This window comes from Bombus affinis, chromosome 2 (genome assembly GCF_024516045.1).
Source record: "Bombus affinis isolate iyBomAffi1 chromosome 2, iyBomAffi1.2, whole genome shotgun sequence".
NCBI lineage: Eukaryota > Metazoa > Arthropoda > Insecta > Hymenoptera > Apidae > Bombus > Bombus affinis.
This window is the reverse complement of record NC_066345.1, coordinates 17969558-17994873: the sequence shown is the minus strand read 5'-3', so window position 1 is coordinate 17994873 and position 25316 is coordinate 17969558. Positions and strand designations below refer to the sequence as shown.

General features: G+C 41.9%; 1 protein-coding gene across 2 annotated transcripts in view; it reads left to right on the top strand.

Annotated features, from left to right (window-relative positions):
* The window catches only part of LOC126928806 (protein embryonic gonad-like), a 117801-nt gene that overhangs the window by 14473 nt on the left and 78012 nt on the right, over positions 1-25316 (top strand). The window contains exon 2 of one of the 2 annotated variants that reach the window (XM_050744626.1): positions 6961-7054. The exons of the other annotated variant lie outside the window; for it this stretch is intronic. Coding sequence (XP_050600583.1) covers positions 6961-7054 — 94 coding nt within the window. The remainder of the gene's footprint in view (positions 1-6960; positions 7055-25316) is intronic. 2 annotated transcript variants of the gene reach the window in all.

The window sequence follows — 25316 nt, the reverse complement described above, 5'->3', positions numbered from 1 at the left end:
CGTGTGACGTGGGAGTAATTGCGACACACGGAGGTACAAGCGCTCGCGTACATACAAACGCGTCCGAGCCGACCTTGCGCTCGTCTTCCCTGTACGGTGCAATCGTGCGCTCCGCGATCAATTACGCGATATCCAGTTTCGTCGCGCTCCTTTCCTAACGACGTGGCCCAATTAAGGACGACGATTAATGCGTTCGCCGCTCGCGAGACCTTTTCTCCCGCTGCGATGGCCTCTGACTCACCGCTCGTTAGCCTCTCCGTGTCTCTCCTAACCGAGTTTTTAAGGATCTAGGAGCGCCTCTCGCTGAATCTCGAGATATTTCGATGTCGTCATTCCGATACACGAATCGTTTAGCGATTACTTCGAATCCTTCCTGGTGTTTCTTCTTCTTTGAAATCTTGAATACCAATTTTGCTCGACGAGCGTATTAATCGCCAAGTTGTATAATTTAGATCAGGTTTTTCAGCGTCACTTTTTCTCTACATTCCATTCGATTTAGATCAGCGTCTAACGTTGCAGAGATTTAATCCGGGTGATATACCTATTACAGTGGTTGAACAAGTCATTCGCAGTTTCACCAAATTATTGCAAATCGACATTGCGCATCTTTGGCGCTCTATATTTTTCTAAAGAACGTGATGTATTTAAACGTCGAAAATTAGCTTACGTAAGGCTTTAACGTTGCAACGATCAGGCCGGCGATGTACCTGTTCAAAGGTTAAAGAAATCATTCGAGTTTCTCTCAGATCATTACGAGCCAATATTTTCCCTACTATTCTAGAATATTTTTCAAAAATGCAAAATCTATACATCGAAAATTATCGATCTAAGCAAACCTCCGACTTACTTACTTACGTATTACAGAAATTGAAAAAGTCGTTCGTAGAATTTTTTCTAAACGCTTATAGATCAGATTTTCTCGAAGCAGCAAATATCGAAGGGTACGAAGAATATGATCGTGCCATAAATCCAAACTTGCCGATCCGTTACAATCCGTCGTGTCACGGTTAAAGTCGGAAAGACTAACACGTATGCGTCTGAACCGTAGGAGGAACCATCGGACAGCTGTGTATCCTGGCGGAGGATGATCTTTCAAGTGAGAGGACGACTCGTCCTTGTCTGTTCATGTGGATAGCGCGGTATGAAGCGTGTATATCATGCTCAGTCCGGTCAGGACGCCTCTCAAGATCAGGCATTCGCGTGTGACCACACATGTGTAATTCCAATTAACATCGCGCTCGCGAACTACGCTTACGTTCACGAGAGCTGGCACGCAGGTTATTTCGCGCCAAGTTTCACGCGTGCACACCGAACGGACTGATTGACTGACTGATTGACTTCTCTGCCGTCTCTTCTTCGCTCTCCTTGCCGCCTTTTCGCCCTGTTCTCTTTCGCTCTCTTGGTTCTTTGGCCGAGCGCCAATCAACCTGCCGCGTTTCATACGGTGTCGACACTCGCGCCTGGAATTTGCTACGATTTCGCGAAAAAATAAGGTTCATCCGGTCGATCTGCCTGGCTAACAGCCAGCCGCTGTGAAAACCGTAACGAGCAACGCGGTAATTGGATCGTTGGACGCGAGATAGGATCGTAGCGATGAGCCACGGGGAATTCCCTGTTACCACGGAATCTTTTCAACTTTTCTTAGTTGTTTGGTTTTTCACGCCTCGCTGAAATTGTTCCCATTAATCTTATATCTACAGGCTGTCGTAATACAAGTCGTTATTAAATAATATTTCTTTGAACGGAACGAGATAGGTACGTGTATTTTTTTTTACCAATGATTTATTGGATTATTCCAATTACGTATGAAATATGATATCGGCGATATAAACGCTTCTGGCTGCTTTACAAGTGCGTGCCTTAAATATATTATTCTGTGTTAGTTTTCCAATTTCTTCATTCAGTCTTGGTCTGTCAGTCCCAATAAAGAAATTTCCCAAATTTCTAATTACTCGAGCAACAAAACGAGTTTCCTTGACAGAATTTTGGTAACAAATTTTTATTACGATAAAATTGAACGATTCGCACTAATCGAGTTTACCACAAGTGATCGTAACGCTAACAGAAATAAATTACGATAAAACGAAAAAGCGATGCTTTCTTTATGACACACTGTATTATCTCTATATTACGTAGTCGCTTGGGTCATTGGAAACTTCAAATTTCCTGAAAGCAATCGATTCTCTTCTACTTCCTGCATTACAAGATATTATTACTCGTAATCTTAAATGTATCCAACGTCGTAAATTCCAATTAGACGATTAATCGTAGTAGCGAGTATCGTCGAAAACCGGTTAGATCGGGATGTAGATATCGGACGACCGAGATTAGATCGAAATTATTGTTTTATATATGCATCGTGTGTAATGTGATTGCGTGTAGTCATAACGCGTCATCGTTGTACTAGGATATCGAATCATCCAGGAACTGTACGGTCGAAATCTTTGCAAATATCAGAGAAACTAGAAAGACAAATAATTATTAAGAATACCACGTCTACGCGACGTGGACCACACACGACGTAGTGCAAGTGCATCGTAAGTGGCCTTTATTTCCAGAGAAAATATTATCGCAACTTCAGGCCTCGCTCGCCCAGTGATATACACGCTTCTGCATTGGCTAGTCCCGCAAGATTCCGATGCACAAACCCGGCCTTTTTCTTTAAAAATTGATCTTTAGATACTGACTATTTGCAGACAAATTTGCGCTGTTTCTTTGCCTTTATGCAAATCGTGCTTCCTCGTACATTATATTAACTCAGATCAGAATTACTAAATAATCTAACTAATGTAAGTGAGAGATTTGAAATAATTCAAAAAGGGAAGGAGAGAGATTCTTCGCGTACGTTATTTCTGTATCAAGCTAAATACTAAACAGCACGGCTGTTATACATCTTACGTCTACTTTATACGTTCCTCGTCTATCTGTGAGTCTCTATTCGTTGATCGTTTGTCCAGCGAAGCGAATGAGGTCTGTCGCCGAACCGAGCTCCCTAGAATCATAGTCCGGCGAACGCGACAATTATCCGCGCAAAAAGGATCTTTGTGCTCTCATTGTGCTCTCTTAGAAAAATCAACTACGGGTACCATTTCGAGAATGCTGCTCTCGCTTCTGCGGCAGCGCGTTGCACGCGATCTTTTACAAATGCGAAATTTATCTCCGATCTAGACCGTGGGCCGTCCTCGAACCGATGGACGGATCTCTCTTTCAGTGGCGCTGCGTTGACTCTATTGTCGGCCTCGATTCAACGGGGTCGCCATTGTCCAGGTTCACACCAAGAATGGATGTTTTGGTTTCCGTGAATGCATCGAGTGCCATTTTCGAGCGCTCCTCGAGCTGTCGATCGTTTTTCTTCTCCACTCGAGATTTTCGTCTTGACCACACGGTCTCCTCCTCCTTTCGCCTCGCCATTGTCTACTATCGCTCTTGTGTTCTTCCTTGGATCGCGGTCGAAAGAAAAGAAACCGCTGGAAGACGAATCGAGAACGTCGACCGTGTCGATGAATTATCACTTTGCACGACCGTTTCGATCGCTCGTGACACCTAACGGATCGATTTATCCGGCTCTTTGAAACGATTCTCAAGAAACCTGTTGGTGGACTGTAAGTTTGGCTTCGCGTGGGTGGAAGCCTTTTGTGAGATTATCGGTATTGTAAGAAGTGTGAGCTACTTTTTCAACCGTAAGGTGTTGGACGACAATGTTGATTTATCGAGACTGCTTTTGCCTCTGTTACTCATCGATGGAAATGTTATTAATCCATTAAGAGATATTGTATTAACACGACATTTTATTTACATTTTTTGATATTCTGTTTAAGAAACGAAATTCCAAAAATTCGATCAATATTTTCTTCGTCGCTGTATCCCCTTTCGCCAAGATTTTACGATTTTGTAAAGTTTGAAAAATTTGCAATATTTAAGTCGAGGTATTTGCATTTTAATAGATTCTATTTGATCTTCGTGTCTTAGTAAAACGATATGATACAAATATAAACAATAAACTAGATGCTGTATCCGCAGCTTACAATAGGTGCAAACAATTTTTCGAAATATGTACTATTCGATCAGGAATATCCGTGAATTTAAATTTCTAATAAAAATTCAATCTCATTGATCCTATGGCTACACGAAGGAAATATCCGACCAGGTACATCGCCCCAGCCATTCATCACGAGCTTGTTAATTTCTTGTTATGAATCGATGCCAGGTCGACTACTGGCAACGATCTGAATGTCTTTAATAAGCGAAAAAGCCAAACGGTTGCTCCTCAACCGTAGGCCAGGCTGCGTGTATGTGAGATACAGATTGCGGTCGATTGTGACCGGCAGCCATGATTAATCGCGACGATCAGCCCTCGTGCGAGCAACGTGTGCCCTTCGAGCTCCCTCAATGCACGCAATTAACCGAACGATCCTCCGCTGCTCCTCTCTTTCGACCACACCCCATCGAAATTCGAAATTCGAAAGATCATTCTCGATTAACGAGCAATTCTCGTATTAAAATACGATTTCAGTATCGTAGAAACGTCGTGACTACGGAAAAACAGGCGTTTGAGGCCGCGTCAATCACGCTCTGGTTACATCAGTACATTCTCATGGCGGAACAGAGGGTAATTATCCTCCATTAAGTGCTCGCCATGACGCCTTTAAACGATAGTAAACGCGTCGAATAAGGTTCGCCAGTCACCGCGCTATACATCACGAGAAAAACAAAAGTAGAATGTTGATGCATGATATCGCGATATTTTAGAGTGATTTGTAGGTATACTCGCGCAAATTAATGATCGCGATAAAAGAAATTGCCAACTGTCTACAGTGACTCATAAAAGTATTCGAGTACTTATAGACACTTTTTACGAATACATTATGAGGTTGTAAAAGGTATATGGAGAAGCTATCAGGTATTTGATGCAAGTATGTATTTCACACAGATTATAAAAGCATTTAAACAGTCGATTATCCATTGGCTATCCATTACACCTATTAATAAGTTTCAATATTTATGCGATAATTATAACGCGACCATCTGCGTTACATCTTACACGTTTAAGATAGTTATTCATGCCGTATACTAATATTTTCCTAAACGTCTCGCGGCTCGTATATACATGTACGGATCGATTTCAAATAAATTTCATAGCGCTATGACGATCGTTTTATGGCAAGACAGTGACCTATTTTCTGCAAGTTTCTCAAATAACGATACGTCTGCGCAACTTTTACGCGTTATTTCGCACCTAGATGAATTAAAGGCGAGGATCACGCGACAGGTGATCAATAGGAGAGAGATTATCAAGATCGAGAAAAGCAGGCGGTCGTTTTTAACGTTGAAAGGAGTGGCTCCTGAACAGATGTTCGTAAAGTCTTTCGGCAGCCAGGATGGGTCATTAATGGGAAATAGCGACACGTCGTTGTCGAGGCCCCGTGAAATCCTGAGGATCTCGTTATGCGTAACCGAGTACACGGAAGTGGTACAATGCTGAGCGCCCCCGAACAAGAAAAGGGACGGGACGTCCCTTAATCTGACGGCGCACATAAATTCGCGGCAACGAGTCAGTTTTCGTCGATACAAATCCGGGACCGCGTCCAAAGGGGTTTCGCCAGATGTTCGATCGCGCTGTCTCCGATTCTCAGGGCCGATCTAACGAGGCGATTATCGACGAGCGCATCGTTCCACTCGCTGAATTACGCTGCAATTTGCTCGGTTAAATTTAATCGCCTCGTAAAACAAATGGAAAATTCCAATTAATGACCTTTACCAGGAATTTCAAAGAAAATTTTATGCGAACAAATCCTTCTCTTTAAAATCGTTTTATTAGCTACGATCTTACTTATTCGTTGCTATGATATTATATCGAATATAACAAAATCGAGACATTTTATGTAATTCGTGTTTATTCGTTTTTGCTAAAGAAGTTGAAACTAAATTTTCTCGCAAATACAAAGTATTCTTGTTGAATCCGCGTAGCAAGTGTGACTCGATGTTATAGAGCAAGGGGTTAACAAATAGAATTCAATTTGTCGGTTCTACATCTTTAAACTTATTATTGTACAGTAATAGTAAGATACTGCCAAAAGGTTCGATCGAATAGGTGGAAAAAGTATAACGGAAATTGTTGAGGTTCGGTATCGAACTTTGTACACTCATCGTCCATATAAGTCGCGATTTTATGGCTTTCTGTTTAGCGTCGATCAACCGTGGTCTCTTCCATTATTCATTTGCTCGAAGTAAAGCGAATTTCTCGTCGATTTGTTCTGCGATCGCGGATTCGATGCTGGATATCTATCAGACATTCCGAAATCGTATACATTCGTCCAATTAAATACGTTTCTCGAATTAAAATCTCGGCACCGCCCTTTCTAAGTTAAACCATTAACCGAGACTACTCCAAGCTGATTATAACCTGGCACAATGTTTTATATTTCCAATAAAACCACTGGATCGTTTCGAAGCTATTCTCGAGGCACGATCGAATAATAACACGTGTCACGCACCAAGAAATCGTATAAAGATTTTCATTATGAGATCTCTGCCATCGTATAACTAAATACATGATATGATAAATATTTCGTTAAAGAAGAAATAGAGTCTATCAAATAAAGATTGATCGAATCGTTTTTTCCCTTCCTTGAATAGAGGAACTGAAAAATCCTGGAAAGGACCACTTGGAAAATCGGCTCCTCAAATTTTTTTTAAGTTCTTCAAAATTTCTGACGAATCTTTGGAATTTTTAGACAACAATTTTTAACCGGAAATTATACAAGATCTATCGATAATCCGCGAACACCGATCGTCCAATAGGAAAACCCTGATGGGGCTGGTGCGCGCGTCGCGGCCAAGTGCTCTTGAATTAAAATGGTAATAGAAATGTACGGATTTGAATTGCGAATGTCATAGCGTGCAGGCTGCGACTGAGCCCGGGATATGTATATGCTAAGCAGCGTCTTGTTTTGAATTTAGAACAGGCGCCATCTTGCCGGCGAGTGGTTTGCTCTTTGCCCCCTTCCAGCGGGTAATTCGTGCGCGACCAATGGGGATGCATTCCGGAAACCAGGTATGTGTCGGTTGCTATAACCCACGAGCTATACGTAGCTATTTCATCGGGTGAAACACCGAACCCCAGCCAGTGTACCTTTATTCGTGACAGGTAGTAGCAAACTCATTAACCTTAGGCTCACCCTCTTCTTTTTTGTTGTCATTTTTCTATGCTATTTCGATAGAGCGAGCTACTGCTAGACTAATAGCATTCCGAAGTCGAATATTACTTCATTGTTTCATTCGTTATCGCATAAACGAATATCACAGGGGAAAGACTGATATATCACACTTTTTGTTTTTCATATAAGAGGAATTTTAACTAATTTGCCAATTAACCGTAATTGTTTGTTTATCAAATTTGATTACGATGCTCGCTTGAAAAGATATTCACATTTAAACTATTGAAAATCAACAAAATTGTGCTCAGACTTTTGCTGCGATCCTTAAATTATTTAGAAGCACGATATTCTTCGCGTAAGATATATTGTTTTAGTTTTACACGGATGATGATTTCATCGGGTAAAGATATAACAAAGTAGGAAAACCGCAGTTGCGTCATGGTTCTTTACCATGAGCAATATGAGACGCGAACCGAACTTTGAATAACTTATAAATTATAACTCTTGTTGTTGCACGATGATCTCACGATGACCATGATCTTAAACGAAGTAACACGAATCTTAATTGTCGCACGTTGTGCAGTACGTAGGAATCCAAACCTGACCGAAGCAGAGGCATTGTTGTTGTACGCTCGTGTATAATAGAAATTCAATTTCGAAATTTAATTATTTAATAACGTACCATCAAAGAAACTTTCTATCGGAAATTCCTACGTATTGTTTTCTGAAAAATAAAATTCTCTCTATCGAAAACGTACCAGGCTCGACAGCTACGACAAAAACTTTGTTCCTGAATTAGCCGTTTAGTAACGTTTTACCAAAGAAACTTGTCATTGAAAATTTTTGCGCGCAAGATTCGCGCACCTGTTTCTGAAAGATAAAATCCTCCGAATTTTACTTTTTCCTACTTTTGCCAACCAATTCCAAGCACATTTTCGGCAGCGAGAAACCGATCGTCGAAAATCTTCTGCAATTAGACCACGAGTCTTCGATGATCCTTTCACCCTCTGTTTACCCAGGACAAACATCGCTGGCCGAACAAGACCAGTAGAGGAAAGGAACTTAAGAAAAGGAAGCCATGGAACAAGACGAAGGGAAGAGGAGACGATCCTGTTTCGAATCCCGGCTGGCACGAATCACCACTCTCCTTTTGTGTCAGGACCTTTCTCCGCCTCGTATTATTCGTTGGCCTAAGTCAACAGATCCTCCCGTGATGTCGTGTCTTCTTCTCCTCCCTTTTCTTCCTTTTGGCCGTCTACACCTTCGAAGCATCGCTTCTCGCGCGAAACCATCGTTTCTCCGGCTCGTTTCTCGTTTAATCGAAACTCAAGAGCTAAGCGTTATTAGGACAAAGCTGATGAGTTGAATCTCAGGAGTAATTTTCACGAGATCGTCTACATAGCTGCTTGATTCGCCTTTAAATCCAGTTGCTATCTATCTAGATTCCTAGACTATTTCATGGGAATTACGCCTGAAATTCAACTCATCAGGTTTACTCTAATAATGCTTGGTAAATCTGTGGTTGAACGTTTCGTGGTTAAAAACGATCGAGATCGAATAGCGTTGTAACGCGCCACTCCCCGCAGGATGTCCAATTTTAATTACGCTGCGAGCTAGGATGCTTGTTTACGTAAGGATAATGAGACGAGGATCGATCTCGCGTAGATCGAGACACTGGGGGTAATGGGAAAAAATTCCGGTTGCGTCCGCGAAGAAACGTGACTGGGTTGCGTGGTAAAGATCCTTTCTAACCCTGCCGATCCTTTCTACGTGCGACTTTACATTCCACATATCGAGCCATCTTTCCGATTCTTTTTACAAATTAGTTCTTGATAATTTGTAAAAATTACCAGTGAATGTTACCAGCAAAAGTCCTTCCAATAATATTTAGAATGTTGTTTAACGTAAATTAGTTGTCTAAGATTCCCTCGACTATTTCCAAGTACGTCACTTCCCTATACGCACGACTACAATTTCGCAATCTTCAAATTCAGCCAACATACCACTTGTTGCGTTTCGCTCTCTCGATAATCACGAACCAAACCTCACAATGCTACGATCCAACTAGAAAGCATGCAAAGGGTCGTCGACACCGGGACTTCTCTCTTTACGATCGAATTCCGCAATTAATAAATCCCCCCTCCCCGTCCCATGTTCGATCAGCGTATTCACCACGAGCCGTCGTAATCCATTTAATCGATGATTAGACTCGCGTAAGCTTGGTTCGCCGTACCGCTACGGGTTTTTCCTCGGGGCTGGAGGTCGGCCGCCTTTAATCGGCGAAATTTCATTTCCATCGGGCATATCGCACCGGCTCGTTACGACCGATCGAGTGTTCCGTGATCCGAGGAGAGAATGCCAATTACGTTTGTTTCCTCTCTGTGCGCCGTGTGGCCTCTAAGCGCGGCGGTCTTCTATGCCTACGAAGAAGAAGTCGGGGGTCGGGCTTCGAAAGACTATCGAGAGAGTGTTCGATAGGCCGAAGACGACGCGCGTGCATCGTATGTGCGTTTTTCGACTCTGTTACTTCCGCATCGATGGAAACGTAGTCATATCGATGCAGCCGTAAGATAGCCGCCGGTGCCCCGTGTGTGCCGAGCGTTGTTCGCGATCAATAGATCGCTGTACCGGCGGATCGGCGATCTGGCGATCTAGCAGCGGGAGATCGTGTAGCGATCGTTCGTTCCGCGATCGCGCACAATACGAATCGTACGTTCCGGGGTCGTACCGGGGGCGACTGTCTACGTATACTACTTCGGATCCGTGAGAAGTGTGCTGCCTGCTCACGGACCCGTACACCGCTCGTGCTGCGCTGTAAAAGATACTTTCGACGACGATGTATCGTACGCGTCCGTATCCACAGGGTGAGGCCACTGGCTCGAACCTTTCAAATCGCTACGAATCGTAGAAAAGCTGAGATCGATTCGTTTCGAGCGATGGCTGCTACGTTGATCTCTATAGGTTTCGGTCGTTTGGTCATACGTCGATGGACTCGTCGCATAATCTAGTCTCTGGGATGATTTTCTGCGAGAGGCACGATGGGTTTGGAAACTTTTCGCTAGTAGATTATTTTAGATATTCGCCTAGAATCACTCGACGATTAATTCCATTCGCAGCATGACGATCGAACACTCGCGATTTCGTCGGTGAAATAATATTTTCGAGGGAAACCGATATGTTTTCGCGGGTTGTGAGGTATGCCGAGCATCCGTTGCTCGCGGAAGGTATGCGGCGTCAAATATCTTAGCGGGCAAAAGTTATATTATACCGAGCGTATCTGATGTCTACATGCATGCTGCTCGTATATAGCGAGGCATTCACGGCGGCGTTGCGCAGGCCCCGGGCACGAAATAATGCGCGAGGATCGGCCACGGCAGCTGCCGCCAGCCTCGCAACGATATCAAAGGATTTGCTGATTCAGAGGCGAGCAGACACGAGCACGCGGAGCAGCAGGAGGAGCAGACGAGAAACCGAGAAGAAGAACGAACGGCTCGGATCGGATCGTCCGCTTTCCTCGCGAAGAATCGAAACGTCGATCGATCATCGAGGGCGTAACGTCTTCTCAGGGCGCGGATCTAGCATAGTGAGTGAGTGAGAGAGAGAAAGAGAGAGTGAGAGAGAGAGAGAGAGAGAGAGAGAGAGAGAGAGTGAGTGAGTGAGGCAGAGAGAAACCAAGAGCTGACAGTCGTTTCTCAACAGGAAGATTTATTTCGTCGTTGTAAACGGCGGCCCGTGGGAGAGAGCCAAAAAATTTCTCCCCTCGATAGAAGAAACTAGCTCTCTTTTATTTTCTAACTTATTCCCTTTCTGTATTCTTGTTTGTAATTTCTGGCTCTGTGTTCATCCCTCGGAAATCTCTCCAATTACAGCCCGATCGTGCGTACGTCGAGCTGACATCGATATTTGACAAAGCAGGACGCTTTGGCTACCGAGAATGATATTACGATTATGCATAAAAATCCAGCATTAAGGAAATCCACGATCGAGTTCTGTCTTTGTACGAAATTGACAAACTTTGTAACCCATTTTTTCCTAAATCATTGGAGAATCTACGTCAAATTTTTAGTACTAACCCCTATAATTGAACCAACTAAATAAATACCAAGTAAATCAAGTATCGCAACATTTCTTATACACTTTTTGGTAAAGAAGTTACATAATATTGGAAATAAATATTTGCACGTTTCTATCGTGTACTAATAGGGTATGTGCAAATATGTTCCGTAGCCATTGCGCAAGTTTGTGTATTCTATGCTGAGTTTAAGGTTGATTTTAAAGTTGTTAAGTCAAATACCCTCGTCTTATCCTATTTGCGAACAACACTGTTCGCCTTTCAGTGTGGTACAACTCGCGGAATCCACATTTCCCGTAGTTCCCTCCAGCGACAATCTATCTTTCGAGCTCGAGTTCGCTCTTGAATGCGGTTGTTTCAGCCGATGGGATCTGCGGGGTGTCCCCCTGGCGACGTTTCGCAACGCGATCTATCGCCCGTTTATTTATTTATTTTCGCCCGTTTCTGTCAGAGCGGTCGATACCAGGGTGTCGATCGCTATCTTAATTTCGTATTGTGATCGGTCAAACGTTGCCGGACTGGCTCTGAATGGGCCGAGCGTGTAGTACGTACATGCGCGCGACACTCGACGGTCTGAGCAAACACCCTTTTGTACCACACGACGGCCGCACGATGACGTAGTGTCGACGTGAAACTACACGAGATTTTACGAAACGTCGCGTGCAACTATCCTGCTTCCCTCGTCAGGCAATCAGCGTCGATTTGTGGCCGTTGCCGAGGTGAAAAGACTGTTTTGGACCTGGTTAAGCACGACACCGACATTCCTGTCACGCCGTTCTAACGTGAAAGTACAAATAATTTAGTTAACCAGGAAACGTAGCGTCGCGGCCATTAGGAGAGCCGTGTTGTTTAACGTTTAGCTGGTTTCACGCCCGATCGTGCATGCCCGTAACTCGTTGATACTTCGCGTATACTACGTATATTATTGGCTGGTTTGTTAGGAGAATGACGTGCCTTGAAAGTCACTTATTTTTAGATATCCGTGGAAATCTGAAAACGTCGCAATTTCATTAAGAATTATATAATAATCTAATTTATCCTCTCTGTTTCGATTCGTCGAACGAGCCACACCAGATCCTTGTTCACCTTTCGAAGGGCAGTCTCTGAAAAGTAAAATAAAAGAGAGAAAAAAAGTTGATGATTTGCTAGCTTGTTCACTGGCACGAAAGAAAGGAGTGCACGGAAGGCCCATAAACCGGATAATTTACGTATTCGGGAGCATATATCTGGTTCAAAATCTGCAGGGTAGCGAGCCGAAAATTCCCAAGAAGACAGGACCAGGTAGACTTGGAATATCCACCGCTTTCAGATGCGCCACGATTAGACCTAGGTGGGAGGAGCTCGCGACCAGATTAATGACGTCATAAAGCCAATAAAATATCACCGAGAGGGGACAACGACGCGGACGGAATCCCTCTAGGGAATCGGGAGCGTTCTCTCCTTCTTTCGTCTCTTATTTCTCTCGCGTCCCTGGCGACCACCACGACCTGGTCGCCCCGTTTGCTTTCCCCCGCTGCTGATGGATGATGCAAATAACTGTGTCTGGTCCTGACGCAACCGTCGAACGGTCACGGAGCACTTTTCTCAGCAGGTGGCTGCTGCTTCGGGTGGCAGGTCCAAAAAAAGGGAAGAAATGCGCAGGGAGGAGAAAAGAGAGCGCGCGTTTCAGGGGAGGACAGAGAAGAATGCAGAGCTATGCTTACGATCTCGTAAGAAAGTCAAGCTCGACCTCGACTAAACACGCTCTTCTTCCTTTCTCGTTCTTTTTTCGTTCCATTGTTGCTCCAGATCGATGGATCGCGCGCCGGTCAATAAAAAAGAAAGTCGGTCGACTGTCGGAGGGTAGGTCCCACGCTTAGATCGTGACGAGGCTTTTTGACCTAACTTGCGCAGCTTACGATCTGCCTTAACTTCTGTTTGACACTAGTTGCGCGATTTTTCCGTATTTCGTATTTATTTCTTTTCTATTTCTTTTTCAGGTATTAGATGTTTGAGAGGGTACGGTCCTTTACCCTCAATAAAAGTATTAACTTGGAAATTACGTATCTGTATGTCATTAAATATCAGTTACACGAATTGTTCGTATCCCCTATATGTTCGGATAAATGAAACTCTATCGTGGCACCTTATTGATCTATAAAACAAAAAATTGCATTCAACTACGATCCTCTTTCCTGGCAATTAAACAAAAGTTTACTTACAGAAAATTAATAGTCCCAAATCAAAATTCTTCTACACGACAAATTAAACTCTTCGAGTTCCATTCTTTCCGACCACAACCATCCAACAATGTCATCGAAAGGTTTCATTGATCGAAACATCCACGTACACTGTACTTACATCGCGTTGTACGCCGTACACAGGTTGAATCGCGTTTAATCGACCGAGACCGTCTGCGAACCGAGCAAATGAGTGTGTCTAGCGATGTTTGACGAACATCCGGCGATCTGTCGATGATACCAACCGATTCTTGGACGTCCTCTCCGTCCTTTCCAGGTGGATATATCGACAAATTCGTGTCCCGCGGCGAACGAGGCAGATCTGTCACATCCGTGGAGAGCAATCAGAACCTGCAGCATGTATATCGCGTTCCACTCGTGTAGCCCCATGGAACCGGGGGTCGTGCGGGTCGGATATCGATAGTTTGAATCGACGGACGATGTCTCTCGTCGTGCTCATCAAGACGCGACAGGATGGCTCGATGGTTGCTGCGTCATCCGCGTCCAGACGCAGGATGTACGCTCGTTCACCAGGTCCCCCTTTGCCACCCCTTTGTTTTGCACGTTTGTCCCATGAACGAGTATAGTTGATACGTGGTTTATGCGCGGATCTTCAATGTGAATTTCAGTAATCGTGTGCTTTCCTTATTTTTACAAATATGCTTGTTTCTAGAAAGTTTCCTTGGAGGGCTTTTTCTTATTTTTCGAGATAGTATTATTTACGGAAAAATCTGTCGAGACTAGACTTTTATTTAGCAGGTTTGTTTAAAAGTTGTAATATCATCGATTTGTTATTTTCCGGCATCAAGATCCTCGTGTTTTGCATTCGTGTTTCGCGATGAAGCAATGGTAGGATTTATGACAGCATTGAGAAGTCGCGATTGATTTGTGCCTTCTATTAGGATACGTCGAAGTAAGATTAACCATTAGTTACGATCCTTGGAGTCCGCGAAATAGAGATATTCCTGAACATGTAGTAGTTCTAAAAAATTGCCAATGATAGAAAAATCACTGGAAAAGAATTTACGCGAAGGAAAGGTGTTCTTAAGACGGTTACGAAATTGTCTAAGGAACGTTTTTTCCGCAAAACTAAGAGGTTTAGACCTTTCCGGACTTTTCCTTGACATTTCTTTCTTTCCGTCGTTTTATTGTCTCCAATTTCTTCCGTACGACTAGCCATAGAAAGAAATAAGAAATTAAAGCCCAAAACTCAAAGAGAATATAGTCCTAAACTTGGAAAATAGTTGTACCATTTATTAAATGTTTACCTAACCCCAAACAGTCCAGGTTGTATAAAAAAAAATAAAATCTCATCCGGAAGAAACGTGTTTCGGTCTTTTTACGAGACCTGGACACAAAATTTTGAGGTAAGATCCACGGTTTATCACTTGCGCACCCATCTCAGAACAGTTTTTAGAGCTCAATGGCACCAAGGATTTTGTTAGTTCTTCGTTCGGGGCTATAATTCCTTTTTTTTTTTTTTTAAATCTTTGTTTATTAATTCCATGTTTTTTACATATTTTTTTACATGATTTTTTTTCCAGAATAAACGCTGAATTCTAATTGTAGGATGGTACAGGCAAAAGTACCGATACGCGACGGTACGACGTAGCCATGCATTATTACATTTTTTTTTTTTTTTTTTTTTTTTTTTTTTTAAGATTATTATTGTAACTTAAATTTAAGCCGCTGTTGCGCTGTGCTTATGTACGATATTTTAATTTATGTCCTGAAAGCCTGGACGCAAAAGGAGCTATAATTCCAGATGTTAGGTGCGCGGTCATAGGAAATAAGACTGACCGCTTAGGAGTTAGCACGATCGAATCATCGATTACGACTTATTCGCGTTGCCTATTCTATATTATTCCAATTATATTGGTTATTGCTTTGTGATAGTCGAAGGAGATCGACTATGATACAGATAGAAAAGTAAAGTTGTGATAGGAAGGCGGAAATATAGAAAAAAGTTAGAATTTAAGAAAGGTTGCAAAAATTTATGAGCTCGGAATTTAGGGAAACGTTATGGAATATTACGTTCGTGCCATCATTATGTTTATTATGGTCAGTTATATACCCTATTTCTTACGAGATCTGGTGATAAATAAACCTTCAAAATTTTACGTTGTCACATTTTCTTCCGTATAAAAATTGTACTTTTTACCTACTGCTTCTTATTTTTTTTTTTTTTTTTTTCATAGGTCTTAAATCAGTGAACCTTCGAAATCTTATCTTATAACATTTTCAGCACCAAAAATGGTTTGTGCAATCATGGTGTTTATATTTCTTTATATGAATGTTTCTGCCCCTGATGATTTTTCTATTCTATGGTCGTTCACCAGACGCCCCTGAATTATCTAGTCGAAATTGTTTTACGTTTCCTGAGTGCAGTCGTAAAACCATTAATATTCTCTGGAACAAACACATGTACCTCAGAAGCAGGCATAAACATTCTAGGACGGTGTCCGGCTATCTTTCTACCGTCTAACGGTATTTGGTGACTTTTTAGCAACGGAGGCCCGATTTTTTCCTTTTCATCTTCCTGTCGACTATTTTTCAAAAGAAAATCGTACGGTCCTTGCATTTTTATGGCGCGCGCCAGTCGAAAAAAATGCCCAGACAGGTACAAAAGATGTGTGTCAAGTCGTAAAAACTTTCGACAGAAGGGTTCCCTTTCCCAAAAATTTGCAGTTGTTTACGTTTATTTCCACTTTTAGGCAACTTTTTACCATTACTGCTGGAAAAGCAATACGAATATAAGGAATTACGAGCATCGTAAAAAATATTCGAGTACAGATTTTATCCCTAGTTATATACATAAATTCTATTGTTATGAATCTATGAATCTTGCTATTAGAAACTTTTTTAACTTGTTTAAAAACTTTTCTAGGTCACTGCTGCTACAAATAAGACTTAGGGGTTCCTTTTTTAGAAATCAGTTTTATACCTAAGCTTAGAAGTACATAACTGTAATAGAACCTCATTTATACCGTATTACGCTGGGTAAAGGGAAGAATTCACATTTCTAAGACGGTTAGACGATTGTAATTTGTATTATTTTCATTTTTATAATCTATTCTCGTATCTGTAGTCTCGTATCTGATTTTTCTCCGTTTATTATTTTAGCCCATATGTAGAGAAAATGTCGCTGTTATTCGACAAATGTAAAAATGAGTGTAAAATATAAAAACTTTCCTATCTAAAACTTTTGCAGAAATTTCGATCTGTTAAATATTTTCAGATTGAAGATTTGAAGCAGTTTTGTAATATTTCACTAGAAAATGATAGATTAGCGAAAGGAACGTAGAAATAAATTGCCCAGACTATATAGTTACAATATTCAAAGTAAAGTTCCACTTTTAACCTACTTATCACAGCATCGATGGCATATCAATCTGTAATACATGTAGCACTCTCTCTCTCTCTCTTTTAGTTAGAATCGTTCATAGTAACAATCCCCTGATTATTTCCACTACTTTGATTGCGCAACGGTTTCAATTCTTCAAGTTACGTCGAATTTCTATTTCCACGATTTTTCTCCAATTTATAGTTCCACCTATATACAACCAACTGAAACTCTGTCGGTGAACGACACGAAGGTGTTGATCATTCGATGGGCGGATACCAGTCACGTCCATAGGAGCCCTTGAAAGGGGCGCCAAAGTGGAGCGTTCTCCGGACGTATCGTTGCGTGAAACCGACTCATCGTAGGACAACGAGTGCCTAACGACGGGCATTCAGTTTGTGCCCGTTTGGCCACGTGACATGCAAAAATCACCCTTCTGTTGCCCGGAACTGAGGGCCTCTGAGCCAAGAATGACTGGCCCGTGATTGGGCTCCGAAACTCGAGAAGAACACGCTGATCCTGCCTTCCTGTTCCCTTTACAATCCTCGGAGATCGGGTCGGGCTAATTCAACCAACAAAACGGACGTTTTACGCGGGTTTTGCATAAACGCTTACTCATCGCGTCGTCTAGTGGACTCCTTCTTCGGTTCTTGGTCGATCCCTTTTCTTTGCTCCCTTGGGGAATCGTACCAGACAAGATTCTTGAGTGATTTTTCAAAATTCCTTTATAACCAGCAATAAAAGCATATTGTTCTGAACTATAATGGAATTTTAAGCGGACTTTTGTTTCTTTAGATAAAGTGGAGGGCGTTAATTTCTTCGTCAAATATGTACTTTATTTTATAATACTAAATGGTCGATCATCGTATAACATATATAATATTTGTATTTCATTGGGGAGAATCGAAAAAATTCTTGACCAAGTTAGGAAATCGTTTTTTTAGTTTTTCCTCTAGAAGAAAATGATGTGCCTAATAATCTACGTAATATCTTATATAACAGAGCAATTTCTAGGATTCTGGATTCCTCGATTTCGTAGATAAAATAAGGTAAAGCGAATATATCGGCAGAACGTTCGCACCAGCAGCCTTTGCGAGTTACCACGAAACGGCACTTCGTTATCTCGTATATTAATGAGCGGCCGGAACTCACAGCTTGCCGATCCGAATTACTCTCAATCACCACGCGCGACCATATGCTCGCCATTAATTACATGCCACGAAAACTCTTAACGACGCAGGCTGCACGATCGATTTTAACCATCGAACCCTTCCAGGCACGTGTTGCCCACGTACGAACAGACTATAATAGCGCGGAGGTGCTACTAATGATTGTCGATAAAATCAGGTAATTATGAAGTTATCAATTGTATCGTTAAGACATCCACGCACCAACTCCTGATGCTGTAGTACATCATATACAAACATCACTAAGACGATGACTTCTTCGAGCAGAATTTATCGTAGCTTTATTCATATCGCTAAGTACCGTATAATCTTCGATGGATATTAAGTTCCAAGCGGATATGGGAAGATTGCTGATTTATGGGCATCGAGAATGGTATTTCAGAAATGTTTCGTACTTTGTACCTGTAAATTTTATACGACTTTGATAATGTTCCATATAAAATTTTATGAAATTCATTGTATACCGAAAAGATTTCAAAGTTATAAATTCATAAAATAGTAATACGTTATTGAAGGACCGAGAAAAGTTTTTAAAAGATATCTTTCAAGAATCTAAAGAGTAGTAACGAATTATCGTGGCAAAGTTTTAGTACCAAGTTCAAGCGAACCAAGTTTTTAATGCCAAATTCATTTTGTCCGATCGATACATCGGCAGAAATTGCTACTGTCGCTAATAGGTACGTATAATTATTTGCAACATTTTAACCTTAATGAGAAACACTTGTATCCTTCGTATATCGTTCAAAGAGTAGCAGATAATTCTCTGCTAATCATTTTTAAAGTACAATAAGAACATTCTTCGGAAAAATATCAAAAGAAAGGAACTCAGGTACTTTAAGGGTTAATATTCAATCGCTTCGATCTCGTATACCCTTCGTACCAAGAATCAACTACCTGTAAGAATTAAGAAAAGCAACAATCCGTGTACCGGCATGGTTCGGCGTCCTCAACCCCTTGCGGCCGCCGTTGAAACGCAGCGAACGCACGCAGAAGAAATCGGCCCTTCCTCTTCCGTCTCCCATCGCCGTTCGTTGGCAATCGCTCATTCGGGATCACGGTATATCACGCTTCATATAGAATGCCGCAGGGTCGATGAATTATTGACCGGGCAGTTGCGTCCGGTCGTTCGTTCCTCAAGCAGAAACGATCGACCATAGCAATCCCGTTCGCGGCAATGATGAATCCAATCATAATTTAGTTACATCTTATTAGACTCCTACCGCGCTGGCTCACCGTGAGACCGCCAGGTATATAACCTTCTTAATCCACGAAATGCATCTCGCTGCTACCCCATCGACCCCTCCGTCGTTTCCACTCGAATCCCCTTCGACCTCTATCCAAGGAAGACAAGCCTTCGATTCCTCTTTCCCGCGTGCGTTTGTCCTTCCTTCGCTCTGCTCTATGAAACCACTCATCTTCCAACCAAGATTATTGCCAGCCAGAGTCTAATTTCGATCCGGCGATCGCGTTCCCGATTCATTTGCCGCACCTCCGCGTTCATCGTCTTTCACTCGCGAATTCCTTTGCTTAGTTATTAGTTGCGAATAGATTTTACAGAGTTGAGAAATTAGTTTAGCGACTGATAGTTTAGTTTCCGGAAAGAAACGCCTTTAAAAGCGTTGTTTGTCGAGGAGATTAAGGCAATGATCTTTGGACCGATCGTTGACCTGGCAAATAGTAAAAAGGTTTCAAGTAGTTTGGCAGAAGGTTAGAGTCGACGGTGAAATTCTAATTGAAGCTTTCGATTTTTAAATTTTCGAAGCACCGAATCAAAAAATTGTTTAATATTTGGATTCTTAAATGATTAAATTTTTAAATATTCGAACCTTAAAACGATCGTCTATCATCGCTTAGTAGCCTTCGTCGAAATAGGACACTGCTTCGTATTTCGCAACATTGTTGCCGATTTCGTTAACGTTTTAATTCAATTTCTAAGATTACTTGCACTCTTGATACTTGCCGTAGAGTTAAGGTTCGCTTACTACGATCGATTACGCTTTACAATTACCACGCCTGCTCCATTTAAAAGGATGGAGTACACGCTACAGAAACAGGAACTATGCAGATCGATACACTTCGATCGTATCTCCAGCCTATAATCGAGGTAATTGAAGTATTCAATTTTATCACTTTCGTTAATTAGTTTAAATCGCTATATATAGGAATGAACCGTCGGCCTGGATACTTTAATTAAACCAGCGATCATACGAGCGATAAATCGGGTTTCGAATCACGATTCTGATCCAATCATGATCCAATCTGACACTCCTCTGGCCTCATAGAAAACTATAATTTTCGTGAAAGATCTAGTCAAAACTGAATCCTTCGTGATCCATCGTTGACGTGACAGCGGGTCGAGGCATTGACGTTAATTCGACGCCACCGTGTTTAAATAATTATGGAAACGTGTCGTCTGTTGGAACGAAGCGAGACGTTTCACGAGCAACGGTTCACAGATCATTAGGTGTATCGATAATTGCCAGCTGTAATCGCGAGCCATGTCTGACACCTGTCGCTGTGATTTCAGACTCTTTGGACGTCGGAAACGCAGGAACGTGTTTGAAATTCTGACACGAAAATTTCTAATTTTCTCTCTCGTACAAAGTTAGGCAACGCGTTTAAAAATTCTTCCAGCTTCTTCCGATTTTTCTAAAGTCTTAAATATCCTTCTAAAGGACTATTGCCACGTATCATGCGTTATTTTTCGTTTTGTTTCCCTTTTCCTCTTAACCTTCTTTTATACGAACGTTGCGTGGACGTTAATTAAGTTACGTTCCAACGTAATGATAAACGGTGACGTTGAAAACGATTGTTGCTTACATCTTGTGGCGACTAATCTGTATGTTAATGAAAACAGTCTTAATTAACTCATCGATCGGTTAGATAACGAGTATAGAGACCTAATAGAGGGTGAGTCCTTCCTCTGGTCGAGGTCAGGAGAAATATGGGAGAGGAAGTCGTACGGCTTAATAAGGTACCTGCCAGGGTTAGTTTACGAAATCTAGTTTCTCCGTTAGGTATAAAAGGATAAACATTTGCCTCGTAGATAAAAACGTGAGATGTTTTTGACTTGTTAAGTTGCTTATAATTTTAAATCGACGAACCTGTTTTTTCCCTCGACTATGTCATTTTAATTCATGTCGCTGCTCTATGATTTTCATGCGTGATCGAAAATAAACTCACTTTTAAAGTTCAGTCGTCTGTTTAGGATGCCAACGTACCGATTAAAGATACAAATAAATCGAAACTTTGATAAACATTTTATCGTTGACGGATTACTTCACACTGTCGATATTCTTCGTGTTGCTACTTTCTACCAATTGCACGACAGCAGAGAAACGGAAACGAAACTCGGCTATCGCTATCGACGTCACAAGTCGATCTGGCGTTTCGTAGATTCAAAGTGGTTTCTTTCGTTTTCATACACCGTGATCTTTGGCACGCATGTTGTACAAGGCACAGGCGGGTGCCTGTTAAGTCACGGATTTTATGGTCCACGAACCCGCATTTCGCGGTTCTCACGCTGGCTTAACGTTGGAATGTTAAAAAAGTCGTTCCTCATTAAACGAACTGGAACGGAATTCCGGAACGGTACTGGAAATACCACGCAACGTGGCCAGGCGTTTAAGCGGGAGCAATATGGATTGTGCATCGCGTGTTCGCGACCTGGCGATCTCGTGTTGCGCGTGTACACGCGACGCGTGAAATAGAGACGCTCTTTCTCTCTCCCGTCGACGTTCAGCATCTGCTTGAGGCTGTTACGACTCACTCGAGGAGGGAACGTTTCGTCGGGCCTCTGCACATTTTTGTTGCGTTCTGATTTTTCTTCGACCAACGATGGATGTTGCTTCCTTGAAGGTGTTTATTACGAGGAATTATGCTTCGCCGAAGTATCTGTGGGAAAATATTTCGTTACGATGATCTACTCGAGAATTTATGGGCGAGAGGTTTTTCATTTCTCCGAAATTGTTTCTATCACTCACTTTCGTAATCGAAGAACTCGGAGGAAATGCAGGATAAGTTACATTCTTTGTTTTTCATATGACCGCGATTTTCAAATCTAATGCCTTATCGAACAATTACACGTAAACAAACCTGTCTTGTCACTACATATGGTTGTAAGATTTTCTCGAAAAATATTTACATTGAACGTATCGATTTCTCTGCTCCATTGAAAGATAAATAAAAATAAGGAGAGGTCCATATTATTGTGCCCTTGAATATAAATTTTGTTTTGGGTTACAAGATCTAGAAGCACGAGAGCTAGAAGTAGATTTCTGTTGTTGTTTTTTGTAGCTTCCGATTAGAGCTACACACCAAGATTAATTTTTTGGTAATGTCCTCTGCTATAAATATATGAACGTGCTCCCTGTTATACTTCCTATTGTATCGTAATACTGAAAGAGCGAGGATCTGGTTCAACATACGCTATATCTATACTTGTTTCAATATATTTTTTTTATTACAAATTCATCCACTCGTTCCTCCATCAGTGAACCTTAACAGGTATCAAAAGTATTGGTTGGCTAAAACGCTTCTTTATCCACTAATTAACCAAACATACTAAATCGCTAAATATATCTATTTGTCTTTAAACGAAAGAGCAGGAAACCTTTACGTTGAACTTCTTCGTCCCATTTTGATTTTTTCCAATGAGCAACAGTTTAGTTCTACGAAGTTGTTTCGATAGTGCAAAAGTTGGAACTCGTAAGAGGCTACGAGAAGTGCGAAACAATGGCGCCAGAAACAAATTATGCGCGAGCACGTTCGTACAATCAGCCGTGGCTAACTATGTAATTCGTGTATTAGACTGGTGGCTAAAGTTTTGACGCAAGGTATCCAACGTTTCTTCCAATTACACGTTCCCGTAAAATCAGAATATTAAACGACGAGTCAAGCGGAATTTTATGCTCTTCATCACATTCGATAGTAGTTGAATACTGACGCGATTGGAGAATAGATTAACACTCGACGCTAAACTACAGAGTATTAACGACTGAATAAACTGGTCAATGATTTCCCTTTGAAAATTCGTAGAAAACGAGTAGAAAGGGAAACGCGTGACAATTCAAAGTGGACTGCCGGCGATCAAAGGAAAGAATGCTGTTCGGTTAAACGCCCCGTTCTTGTAAACACAACTTTGTGCTCTTTCAGCGGTTGATTCATGTACGGAAGCTACGTGCAAACGATGCTCCTTTTGCCAGCGAAAAAACGTGCAATTGCAGCTGCAATCTGTATTCGGCGTTTCTGAAGAGAGCGTGTAATCTTTGGGTGCGGAGAGAATCGAGTAAAAAGAATATTCCTTTTTATTTCTTCAATTAGGGAATCGCACGAATCTGTTTGTTTGAATCTATCGTTTACCGCTCAGTATACGTTAAGAAATCTTTAGAATTTTCTTTCTTCCGTCAAAAGCTCGCTCCTTTGAGAGCTCGCTACATGTTAGAACGATGTGTCGAAATAGAACACCTGTTTTATTTCGTTAATTTATTACGTGAATATTTATAGAATTATATCAATAACTATTTTTGTGTAATAATCTTCTACTCCATATGAATATATGATAGGAAGATTTAAAAAGTTCAAAATAATTAGAAACTCGGAATAAACGTTCACAAAGAACTCAATTATCCTCTTCGATTGCTGTAAAAAGTTGCACCAAATACATATAATATTACGTGTTACGAGAAAAAAAGGAGAAAGTAAGAAGTAATGTCTTAGAGAACTGAACTTTTGAATTCAACATTGGTCCGACATTTTTCCCGTACACAATTCCTATGCTATCCCATTCGCGTGACACCTGCAAGCTTGCCACGTTCCGCTTAAGCAATCAGCGTTCGCGGTCGCTGCACGACGTCGTTTCGGGAGCACCGAGCCGCTCCAATTCCTCGACCTACGACCCGGCCTTGTCGTTGATTTACTGTTTCACCGGCTCCATGCCGATAGCGGCGCGACGGACGTCGACGAAGTGGGATTCCCTTTGGTCGATCGAGTGGTTGCCTCTATATAGAAGACGAACGAGAAAGCCGCTCCAGAATCGTGGTAGTCGTGCATCCGATAATGAGGCTCGCGCGGCATTTTCGATCCCGTGCCGCAAATAATCCCTTTTCTCTACATGGGAGGCTCTCATTATCGTGCAGAACGGCAAACAGAAAGAAGGAGGGGAGGGAAGACGTGGAACACACGAGAGCCAGAAGAAAAAGACACGATAAATACAGAAGAAGATGAAAGGGAGGGAGGGAGTAGGGGAGGATTGGCCCGAAAGCAAAGGGATCGATGCCGTTTTATTTTTTTCAGAAGCTGATTGAGATCGCCCGAGATCATTTACCGGTCGGCCTGTTCCGGGCCTGGACTAATCAGATCAATCAGATAGAATGATCGCGAAATGAGTACGGGATCATTATCCTTTCTCGGGCCACGAAGCCGTCTTCTTTGTTGCTTCTTTCCGTTGTCCTCCTTCGATAGCTCTGATGAGTCCCTCTTGATCGCAAATCGAATCGTGAAATCGATTTCAACCACGAACCATTGCCGCGTCTTCCGCGATGCCCGTGTAATTCAACTGATCATTCTGCCGGCAATCGTTATCGGTGGTAAACGCGTACTGTCAATTAGGAGATTTAAATAGATTTGCCATTATGGTAACAAAATTGAGAAGTGTACTTTTATTGGTTTGCTATGATTTATTAGTGTGTATGTGTACGTGTATGTGTTTGTGGGAATCAAAGGCGATAAAATTTCTAAAGCAGGAGAAATTCTATTAGGCCGAGATCTGGAATTATTATTACTACAACTCATTTCTCGAAGTTACTTTGTCACCCATATTGTTAGTTTATGTACGATACCTTCCCATTGACTCCTACCATATGGTTATTCGATTCGATAAGTTATTATTCTTCCGTTATTACGTTAGTGTAATGGTACCTCGAGATATACACCGAGATTGATTATTCTGTGCAAAGTTCAAGATTGAGTTTTAAGAGGTTGAAGTTCGCTTGATCGCGATAACTTTAACTCACTATACTTCTACTCGCAGAGAATCATCAAGAAACTTGTCTGATTAAATGGAACGAATCGGAAAAGGAATATCAAACGACTAAACGCGGTTCTTTGAAACAAGTCGACGTTATAATTATCGCGTTTCCAGTCGGCAGGGGCCCGTTCACCATGCACCAGGCATCGTTTTACGTTTCTCACGGTAAATCAGCGCACGGCTCGAAACAATTAGTCGGCTCATTAGGGAGAACAGGGGCGGCACACAAGGCACGCACACGCGTGCACACATATGCAGACACACACGACGAAACGCGGCTTTTCCTCCGTGTAAATTACAGCGTCCCGTTC